This window comes from Lytechinus pictus, chromosome 7 (genome assembly GCF_037042905.1).
Source record: "Lytechinus pictus isolate F3 Inbred chromosome 7, Lp3.0, whole genome shotgun sequence".
In the NCBI taxonomy this organism is placed as follows: Eukaryota; Metazoa; Echinodermata; class Echinoidea; order Temnopleuroida; family Toxopneustidae; genus Lytechinus; species Lytechinus pictus.
This window is the reverse complement of record NC_087251.1, coordinates 24,392,277-24,404,092: the sequence shown is the minus strand read 5'-3', so window position 1 is coordinate 24,404,092 and position 11,816 is coordinate 24,392,277. Positions and strand designations below refer to the sequence as shown.

The 11,816-nt window shown below is 39.0% G+C and overlaps 2 protein-coding genes across 2 annotated transcripts; one reads left to right on the top strand and one right to left on the bottom strand.

Moving 5' to 3' along the window:
* Positions 1-352: 352 nt before the first annotated feature.
* LOC135153096 (mucin-17-like) lies at positions 353-2,823 on the top strand. Its single transcript, XM_064101402.1, has 2 exons — positions 353-407; positions 1,250-2,823. Exons 1-2 carry the CDS (start codon positions 353-355, stop codon positions 2,821-2,823), a joined length of 1,629 nt encoding a protein of 542 aa, XP_063957472.1.
* Positions 2,824-7,269: 4,446 nt separating this feature from the next.
* On the bottom strand, positions 7,270-7,713 carry LOC135154615 (uncharacterized). The gene has a single exon (XM_064101401.1). The coding sequence runs from the start codon at positions 7,711-7,713 to the stop codon at positions 7,270-7,272; it is 444 nt and encodes a 147-aa protein (XP_063957471.1).
* Positions 7,714-11,816: the final 4,103 nt, after the last annotated feature.

Sequence of the window (11,816 nt, the reverse complement as noted above, 5' to 3'; positions counted from 1 at the left end):
ATTTATTATCCCAAAATAAATGTTTAAGAAATGTATGAATTGGGTATGTAGCATGTTCAAATAGAGACCTTGCTACACACTTCTTTCACCCTTCCTAATTGTCTTTCCGGATTGTAAATGTGAATTTGCTCAGAAAAAAATCTGAGAAAAACAGGAATTGTTTCCTGCATAGTAAGCAGAAAGAAGGAGATAGATAGATAGATAGAGAGCCAAGGATGTTGATGTGCATTGGTAATGAGGACTGATTGAATGCAAGCAGTCGGTTGAATGATAGCTTGATCCGATTCTACATGCAAATCACCATGGCAGGAAGGAGCACACGCGGCCAGGGGGCACGCCACATGCATGCATAATGACAACCAAGAGGGATCGCCACGATCAAGAGGAGGACGATGATGATGATGCCAGTGATGATGATGATGAAAGGTCTGGCTGCGAGCCAAAATACGACAAATGTTCACTAGCAGCACTAGCAGGCCCCTGGATTCCGTTGAGAGAGTAGCGGGAGAGAGAGAGGGATGTCAAAGAAGAGGGCTAAGGAGAGGAGAAGAGGTGGATGGGTACAATGAGCAGGGATAAGAGAAAGAGAGAGCACTGGAAGAGATGGAGAGAGAAAACAAGAGAAGGTGGCGTGGTTAGAGACCCCGGGATGCATGATGTCAGGAATTGAAGTGATCATGTGATGGCAGTTGCGTGTGCTTATTCTGAAAATACCCATGTGACTGCTTAGCCGCGATGCATTGCTACAATGAATGGGATGGGTGGCAGGATGCTTTTAAAGGCTCAGCTCACCCTTGGAGTTGAGGGAAAAACTTATGAATTGCTCTTTTTTTTCTCCTACCAAGTTTATCTTGCTAACATGTACTTCCATGTTCACAATCTTATTCCTTCTGACTGTACTTACAGAAATGTGATAATAAATAATAAAAATTTGGTTAAATTTAAGCTTACTGACATTGTCTTCTCTATCTTTTATCTTGTTGAATTTGCTTTTGTTGAAGAAATATGGACATTTTTATTTTCTACAAATGTTAGAACCAGCAGTATAAGAGATTTTGTGGAGGGATTGAGATTTAAAGGACGAAGCAAGTTTTTTTAAAAAGCAATAAAAACTTTCTGAGAGAAACTTTTGCTTTTATACTGTTACTATAGAAAAAAGTATATAGTTGGGCACTTGTTCATAATAAAAAGTATTGTCAGTTGTGATTGTGGTCTTTTCTTTAATTCACTGTTCTGTTTTATTTTCCAGGTAAACAAGAATCCAGTAGTCCAGCAAGTGCCACTCCTTCCAGCATAGCTACATCAGAAGGACTCAAGTCTCCATCAACAGAATCAATACCTGGGTCTTCAGTATCTCCTGCAAAGATGGCTCCGCAGACATCTCACAAACCAGCATCTGAAGAGATGACAACCGGAAAACCTGAGCCATTGCAAAGCAGAGATGGTTCAAAGACAGAAGAAAGTAAATCACCTAGAGAATCTAGCACAAGCGATGGTTCAGTTGGAACAAAGATCTCTCCCAGGATAGAAAAGTCCACTTCATTGAAATCAAACTCAGATGGAACTCAGGTGAAGAACTCACCTCCTAAAGTGTCAAGTCCAGGAAAAGCTTCTCCCCTTGTTAGTCCAATAAAAGGAGAAGTCAATGTTAATTCTACTCTCAGGAAGACACTTGTATCTGGCAAAGAAGTGACCATGGTGAAAGGTCAGATGCCTAACAAATCAATCCTGTCAGTGGTAAGTAACCAGAAAGCTGCAGATCAAGGGAAAACATCTTACCATATCAGTATAGCCAAGTCTGATAAGCATGGTCCTCCCAAAGAATCTCATCCAAACCCTACATTGCGTGTCCAACAGACTACTGGACAATTACCTACTACTGCCGTGCTCAAAGACACAAGACTCTTGGTGACAAGCAACCCTGAAAAAACAGCGATTCAAGGAAATGTTGCTCAGCATAAAAACCCTGATAACAGTGTGACTATGAAAATAGAATCGGGAAAACAGCCTTGTACCTTGAACACACAGTCTTCGAAATTGGAAACACAAGCACTACTGCAGCAGTCAAAACTTAAAATTATGGGACAGTCGGGAGAACCACCAAAGTCTCCTATTCAATATTCACCACGCCGTGCCAAGTCACCTATTAGCTCTTTTTACCGTAGTGAGTCACCTGTTAGCTCTGGTCGACGTAGCAAATCTCCTGTCAGTGCTGCATCTAGCAGCAAATCTTCTGTTATGTCTGTCCATGGCAGCAAGTCTCCTGTAAGTGCCACCCAAACCAGCAAGTCCCCAGTTACTTCTCCCAATCCTGGAAAATCCTCTGTTAGTAAAACTCAAAGTAGTGATACTCCCATTGCTGCTCCTCAGAGCAACGTTTCACCTATTAGCCCTGTCCATCGTAACAAGTCCCCCGTCTCTCCTGCCAATGCTTGCAGGTCTCCAGTTGGTGCAGCATATGGTAGCAAGTCTCCTGTAAGTGTTGTTATAACTAACAAATCTCCAGTCAGCTCGGCACATCGTAGCAAATCTCCTGTAAGTGTTACTGTAATCAGCAAGTCTCCAGTTGGCTCTACACTGAGCACCAAATCTCCTGGAAGTGTTTCTCAGAGCAAGCCTACTGTAAGTTCTGCCCACGGAAGTAAATCTCCTGTGAATGCTACACAAGGCAGCAGGTCCATTCTTGGCCTCAATGCCAACTCTAAATCCCCTTCTCACAAGAGTCCAGGTAGGCAGTCACCAGGCCAGGTTGCCCCACTAGACCTACGAGCAAAGCCTGTTACGTCAAGTGGACCACCTACTACAGTACAGAACAGTAGTTGATCCAATATATCAAACACTCTAGGGAATATTGGGCAGTGTGCCTAAACCAACAGACCATGTGGTGTTATCTACCTCTGTCATTCAGTTGTGATGTAGGAGATGCGATTCATTAGATTTATATTATAGTGAGAAGATTGGATACTCATAATGTAGGGAAAGCACCCTTTCACCCTTTACGCCTCCATGCAATTCATCCCTGAATGTATTCCATGAAATATGTGGACTTTCAATTTCCACATCAAAGTATAGGCAGAGTTGTTGAAGTAATTTCCTTTTGATGTGGAGGGACTTTGATGCATAATCATGTCATGACCAGGGGCAAGGTCTGATTAAAGATGAATTAAACCTTGTCTATGTTGCACGTTCATTGAAAAAAATACTGAAGTTTTATTTTTAAAATCCAATTATTTCTTTGTCCTAAGTTGATGAAATCTTTGAGGTGGAAAGCCATTGAAAGCTAGCCACTGAGAAGCTATCTTTGCAAAAAAGATGTATATCATGACCTGAAGGTGAGAAGACTTTATTTGCACCTATAGTTTTGTCATGTTGCAATCATTAATGTTTATAACTTGAATGAAAAACATTGGGTACTAATGTGAGTGTGTCTTATTCTTCATCACAATGCAATACCCCACTAGGTTGCAAACACAGAACAATTCATATCTCACTCAAAGTATACACCAGCAAGTGCTAGTCATGTGATTTCAGCCGTCAGAGTCGGACCCTATATGAAATTTGAGCATTCATGTTGCAGGCTAGGAGAGCTGACGGGTCTAAATTGGCCTGGGTTTAGCTGCACTGTTGGCAGAGTACACCAGAGCGTAATCCCCGAGATGTTTTGATAAGCCCTAATAATAGCGGATCAGGCAATATAGGATTGAGAGGATGATGCCATCACTGATCTCTTCCTGAGAATCCATGTTACGTCTTATGACATGCCCATTTCACTTTCAACTCCTCCTTCAAGCTCATATTCTACTGACATTGACAGTGATGTGGTATTCCAGCTATCTTACTTATGTCCATTTCTAAGCGTCCACTGTAGTTATGGGCATAGCCGATCATGATAATATATTTAATATATTTTGTGTGTAGTTTAATATACCAACTAGAAGATTCATATATATAAAGTGATATTTCTAGGGAGTTCTGTCCAATATCCTGTGGAATAATGACCTTCATGCATAAAAGTAAATGTAGTATTGTAAATGCCCCTGAATCCAGCTTTCTTTTTTTCCAATTATATTTCAGCCTTTTATATGAACTGATTGGTCTCTATCTCTCTGACTTTCTTCCTATTTGTCATATATTGTCACTTTTGCGTATTTGTATTTCTGCTGTTGACCACCCCCCCCCCCCCCGACCACATCTTACTGTTTCTCTTCTGAGTATGTATTACCTTTCCCTGAAATCCATCCTTTCTATCTCTAATTTGTTAAACTTCCTGTTTCTTTTCCTCTTCTTCCTATCCACTTTTCCTGCCCTCTCTCCATCCCAGCAGCCCTATGCTATCTAAGGATCCTCTATTTGTGTTGCAATTGGGTTGGGCAAAGCAACATGCCACCAGACGAGAGGCGTTGTTTGATCGCCATCATATAGTGTTTCTAGGCATCTTATAGTCGCCGTGGCAACAGTATATGTAACACAAACAATGGCGGCTCCAAGTTACTTGCGTGTTCATGATACGTGCCCCGACCCACATCATGTTACTGCGACAATGTAATTAAAATCTCAGCGGTAAAACATGATCCAATCCAGGGTTAGTTTTTGTTAGGGATTTTATTGACTTGTTCACACTTTCCAAGGTACATTTCATCAAAATTAATCTCATGTTTAATTTTCCTGTATGATTCTAATTTTCACCCATTTCAACTACCTTTTTATCTATGTCCTCCAGTTCAGTGACAAGAATTAATTGATAAATTGGTTGATTAATGCTTACAACGTCGGTATAATTGTAGTTGAAATTGTCTGTGAATGAGAATGTATTGATGTCTTTGAGAACGTATCAATAAGACAATTCCATGGTCATCAATATTTTATTGAAAGTAGAATTTAAAACAAACAGGCTGAATTGTTAAAGGGGGGATTAATATTTTGCAGTCTTGTACATTCATTTGTACACAATACTGATATCCCTATCAATATTCCTATCCCATGTATTACATTTTAATCTATTCCATACTTAGCTCAGAATTTTTCATAAACTTCTTAGTTTTGTTGACTTGTCAATTATTCAAAGAGTGGGCAATTTAGCCGATTAATTATGGAAAACTTGAAAAGGCCTCCTTGATCCAGTTAATAGTATATAACTTGTCTCATAAAATTCCCATTCCATTTTTTAAAGTGATACTGAAATGAAAAAAAGTTATCAGGGACCAATTTCTTTTTTTAAACTTAAGATAGTTTAGGGTAATAATAAACTTTAATACCATTATACATGAAATTGGAGATTGTGTCTTTCACATGATATAATCTTTCATCATTGGTGATGAATTAACACATTGAAATGAATTATATGTAGATTTACCAACACTTGATACAAGCTTTAAACTGATTGCTTTCCATGAGATCCTTAAAATGTATGGGAAAGGTTAATATCGTTTGAGCCTCGCATTGCATCTCATTTATATTCAGCAAAGCCATCAAGTAGGGAAACTCCCTCAGTTTTATAACTTTACTGAAATTTTACATGCATAGTCAGGTAATGCACTCCGGTTGATTATATCTTGCATTTAGCCTTTTAAATTTTTTATGTCTTTAAAGTGATCAGTGGATGGTATGAAAAGTGGGTGCAATGGAAACAGTAGGGAGGGGGTGGGGTTCACAAAAAGATCAAGCTATACCTAGGAAATAGCGGCCTTTTTACAATTAACCACAGAAGAGGGCATCTTGTAAATTTCAAAGAGGGTATTCTAAACCATGATAATTGCTATATAAACTGTTAATTGTTATGTTCACAATACTTATCGTACATTAAAGGGAAATTCAACCCAAGTTGAAAATTGCTTTAAAACAAGGAAAAAGCCGAAGCAGATGAGTGAAAGTTTGAAACAATTCCACGGAATAATACAAGGCAAATAAATTATAAATTTATTGAAATTAAATCTCTCAAGGCAAAACCAGAATACAGTTTCATTGTTCATGAAAATTAATATACATTTAGCTGATTAGAATGACAAGACTTAAGAAGTGGGGGGGGGGGGGGAATTAATAAGAAATGTAAAGATAAGTAATGAATAAGTATGTTATGAATATTCAAGTGATAAAAGCTTTCAGTCACTATATCTATGGAGATTTCCATTTGGTCCATTCATCCGTAGATGAAATCATTTTCATGTTAGGTAAGGACAATTCCTCCATTCCTCCAATTCACAAAGTGACTCAAATGAATCTTTTTCAAAGGTCTCGCTTCTGGTGACATACAGATATGGAATTATGCCATGTATGTTAATGGGAAGGATTACGGTTCACTGTGTGGGTAGTTGAGAAAATTAGAGAAGTCCTAGCAGCGATGAGTAGATGACCAGTTGAGAAAATAAGATGGGTTGAGATGAATTGAGAAGTCCTAGCTGCAGTGAGTAGATGAGCAGTGGAGAGGAGATGTATTGAGGAGTCTCGGTCATCCAGCCAGCTCGACTCTCCATCCTCAGGATTTAAGTGAGTTTGGATGGCAGGGGTATCAGTGGCCGTTAAACAGACTTGGGTGTAATCCGATGCCTTCTAAGCCGCTGGTGTGGCAGATCGTCGGTAGTGGCACTATTTGGTGGGAACTTCTTGGCACGAAAGCAGACTGGTGGCCATTGGGTGGGAGTAGGTTATAGCGTGGGGTTTGCATCAGCGGTGGAATTGGTAATCTTAGTGCTGGGTTTGTGGTGCTGGATTGTGTGAGAGGGTTAGCGGGGTGGTCCTTGGATGGGTGAATAATCATTGATAGGATTGGTGCAGGTGCTGGTTTGAGTGGAAGGAGTGGCCATAGTTGGAGTGTTAGTATTAGATGGGTTTGTGTCTTGGTGTAGGATTGGGTGCCAAATGTTGATGTGGAGGCCTGTGTTGTGGAGTCATGTTGGTGAATCTCATTTGCTTCTGAGATCCTTCTTAAGTGCCAGTAAGGTATGCTGGTGATGAGATGGCTGTTGTCCCAGTTGATGTTGGGGTTGTGCTGTGTGTGCTTGATGGCGGTTGATTTGATCCATTCGCCGAGTTATTGGTAGGTTCTGTGTTCCTTTCGTCTGGTGTCAGTCTATTCCTGTCTCCCGATGTAAATTTTGTAGCAGTCACTTGCATGGATCTTGTAAAAGCCTGGCTGTTTGTTGGATGGGTGTTTGTCCTTGTGTGAATAAGAGGATTCAGTGAATCTTGGACGAGGATCTGTTCCTAATGAGAATTTTGGCTGAACAGAGCATGTGCTGTTGTTGATGTGAAGTCTTGCAGAGGTAAGGAAAACTATGGTAACAGGAGGGATGGTAGAGGCTTGATGGTTGGTAGGGATATTAGAGTCACTGGATGGTTGTTGATGACACTATTAGGTCTGGTGATGATCTTCCTCCCTGGGTATTGGTTGATGGTAGTGACAGTGTTGGTCACAAAGTTGAGTTCCTGATGGAGATGACCCTGGTCATTTAGTTGATAAGGGGATCTGATGAGGGTGTTTGGGATTGACTGAAAAATGGAGGTATGATGATGAGAGTGGAAGTTGATGTAGCAGTCAGTGTGAGAGGGTTTCTGGTAGACTTGATGAGATGGGTAGCATAGTGTCTTCATGATGAGAACATCTAGGAAGTGCATAGCATCATCAAGATTGGTCTTCATGGGAATTAATGTCAATTTGGTGGTCGTTGATGTGATCTCGAAAGCGTTGGTTAGGCCAGATGACAAATGTGTTAACATATTCTAGCAAGACAGAAGGACATTTGTCAGTGCTGTTAACGACTTGGTGTTTGAAGTGGTTCATAAAGATATTGGCTACGGGGGACGGTGGAGAACCCATGGCTGTACCTTTCAGGTGGCTGTAGAAGTCAGAGCACCATCTGAATATATTTGTATTTAAGCATGTGATGAGAAGATAGTAGATTTGGTCTTGACTGAGAATAGTTCCGGTGCTTTGAATTCTGGATCGGAGCTCAGTTATTGCTCTATAATGTTGCAAGCATCATTGATTGGTACATTGATGTAGAGTGAGCAAACATCAAAGCTAACTAGAGTGTCGGTGGCTGCAATTATGCACCCTTTCCAAGCACCAAATCATTAACACAGCACTTTGTTAACTCCATCTTTAAGACCACAATTGCCCCACCAACACTAGTTAGTTTGATGTGTTGCTCTTCACCAGCATCCTCATCAATGAAACTTGCAGCATTTACAAGCAATGGCTCATCTCCAGCCCAGACCTCAGCACCAGAATTTATCCCACTCAAGACCATATCTACAATCTTCTAGCATGCTTCAACATTTTCCAATGGCGATCTAACTTCTACCGCCACTACAAACACCAAGTCCTTAAGACCGCTACTCTCTCGCTAGAATATGGCAACAACACATTTGTCATCTGGTCTCACACCACCACTTCCTAGATCACATCATTGACCACCACCTTCATGTTAATTTACCAGAGAAACAGAACAAGACGATGCTACATGTATTCCCTTCCTAGATGTTCTCATCAAGAAGACACCATGTTCCCTATCTCGTCTACCAGAAACCCACTCACACTGACGACTACCTCAACTTCCACTCGCATCATCATACCTCCATTTTCAATGAATCCCGAACACCCTCTTTAGATGACCCTATCAACTAAATGACCAGGATCATCTCCATCAGGAACTAAACCATGTAACCAACACTCTCAACTCCATCAACCAATACCCAGGGAAGAAGATCATCACCAGACCTAATAGTCCTATCAAGCCTCCACCATCCCTCCGTCACCATAGTTTATCTTTACCTCTGCAAGACTTCACATCATCTACAGCGTATCCTTGTTCAGGCAAATTTCTCATTAGACACCGATCCTCATCTAAGAGTCCCTCGATACTCTTACTAGCACAAGGACATACATGTACATCCATCCACAAACAAGCTGGCATTTACAAGATCCATAAGACTCTGGCAAAGTTTACATCAATAAAATTGGAAAATATGACACTAAACTCAAGGAATACATAAGCTACCAGTGACTCGAGGACTGGGACAAATCAGCCATTGTCAAGCTGGGACAATAGCCTTTTCATCACAAACTTTGGCCAATTCTTCCACTCATGCCAGCACCTTCACCAATCCTACCAACACTCGCCCACCCAAGCACCACCCTGGCAGTCCACCCATACAATGCAGCACTAAGGACTCAGCACAAAGATTACCATGCCCTCTGCTGATGCAAACTCCACGCTATAACCTTCACCCACACAATGGCCACCAGTCTACTTTCGTGCCAAGAATTTCCTGCTAAATAACACCACTACCAAAGACCTGCCACACCACCAGCTCAGACGTCACCGGATTACATCCAAGCCTGTATAACAGCCACTAATACCCCTGCCGTCCGCACTCACCTACTCCTGAGGATGGAGAGTCAAGCTGCCCAGATTTTTCAGACTCGTCATTGCATCTACTCGTTGCCACTCATCTACTCGCTGCAGCCAGGACAACTCATCTCAACCCATCTAACTCTTTTCAACTGCTCACCTATTCATCGCTGCCAGAACTTCCTCATCTACTCTACGTTATTAATTCTCGCTTTCGTCTTTCTCTATCTTGGCTTCAATTTTTATCTTTTTTCATCTCTCCACCATCCTGTTTAGGATTAACCACGTGATGAACCGTAAAGCCTCTTCATTATCTGTACCACCATGCAAATCTTCAGAGACCCGCTGTCTATGATATATTTTTATTACTCCCCATATGGACATGCTGCTTCGGAAAAAAGGGAAATTTATATCGACATGCCGACTGGGGTTTTCCCTATTCCACTTGTCGAAATTTATAGCAATTCACTTTTTCAAATGGCCATAGATATCTTAATCCTTGTCTGATTTCTTTCAAACTCTTACAATTTCGTTTGTCTTATTTTCCGTTTTAATTCACATAAATCATTTTATTACCATGTCTAGATTCCCCTTTAGATACTAGTAAATGCATCTGTGCAGTTAAAAGTATCAGTATGTACAGAAGAATCTAGTTAAACTGGAATGGTTGAAACTCATTTTTTATGCATTCTTTATAAACAGTAATGCCCCATTCCTATTTGCTTGTGATATTGGTGCTAAAAGTAATGTTCAAATGTTTGATGAGAAAGAATGATGCTGGGTTTACATTAAGCCATTTTTTTTACACTGTATTGACAATTAGCCACATGAATTTACTATACGAGAATACCCGCTTTTCAGAGAATTGTTTGTTCGTTCTTTTTTCTCTTTGTAATTACATTTAGGATTAATGCAAGAATTGAGTAACAAAATCAAATTATTTACTTAATTGGAAGCATGCAACCTCTTGCTTTTCTCTTTATGTAAACTTGAAAAACGCTTAAATGATACAAAACAAATCTCTAGTGCCCTAGACATTTCTGATTAATGTGTATTGTCAGTGACTTCTCCTTTGATATTGTGCAATTTACTTTATTGAGAAATGAGCATTATGTTGAATCAGGAAAGGCTCATTTGATCCAATAGGTTTGCTGCCCTCAATATTTAAGGAAGATGAAGCTTTCGATTGATTGGTAACATGAACTCATTCACTCGCTGTCGTTCTGTATTTATATCACAACGTTTATCAAATCTCAAATTGAATAGGTTTGCAAGTATCGTACAGGGTCTGGTTTCGGCTGAGAAACTAATATAATGAGAAAATTGTATTTGTTTGTTTTTTTCTGTCATGAATGCTCATTTACATTAATACAAAGTAACAATAGCAAAAGATGAATATTTCATTCTACAACATGATGATTTTTAGGGAGTTTGGACTACCTTTTAATTAAATCCAACTCAAATGTATGTAATGATTCAAAGTCTTGTAGTCTGTTATGGATTGGTTAAGGATTCCATGCTGTAAATGACCATTTAATAAAAAAAAATAGATATCAATTTATTTTTATGCTGTATTGTTCAGGCAGGATTATGAACATACACATGCACCCAGATAAGAAAATATCTTGTGAAAGCAATTAAAAATTTAAAGGTAAGTGGAAATTTTTGTTCTTCTAATGTAAGAAGAATTTTATATACATAAATACTTGAAAAGGAGATGATGATTTCTTTTTAGCATCAATGGATTTCTGGAAGACACTTCTTACCTTAGTTTAATATGACCATTTCCCCATTTATGCACTTATCACTCTGTACTTGAGAAAAATTTGTTCATGAAGTCATTATCATTTTATTAGATTTTGATTGGGCCATTGCCCTGGTCAAAATTCTTGAATTCTTACATCATTGTTGTTTTTTGTGTTTGTGTTGATTAATGATTATTAATTTGAATGGAATCTTATTTTCTGAATCATTTGTTGTGTATAATAATTTTAGTATTGTTAAAGAAAATCAAGACACATTGTTATATTTCTTTTCATACTGTCATGAGTGTCATAGCTATGATGAGAAATACTGATACATTTATTTCATTGCACATATATTTGTCCAAGTTCTATATATATTTAAAGATATATAGAAAAAAATACATGTTTCTCCTTATGAAGCATTTCTACTCTTGCAATGTATTTTTTACAATGCACTCATGTTGAATATAATAGTTCACCTGGGTAGAATTTTGTTTTTATTTCTTTTTCTTTTGTACTACAAAGTTGAATTTGATATGATTTTGGGGTATTGTATATATGAATAATGACTCTTCATTTGTGTATGACTCAAAATTTATGAGATGTACTGCAACCAGAATTTTGATTAAGAATAAATGATTAATGTATTCTAACAATGTATAATGCCATTCTGTTATGGTGTGTAGTCATATGTGTCTGTATGTTGAAGGGATTAGAGAAA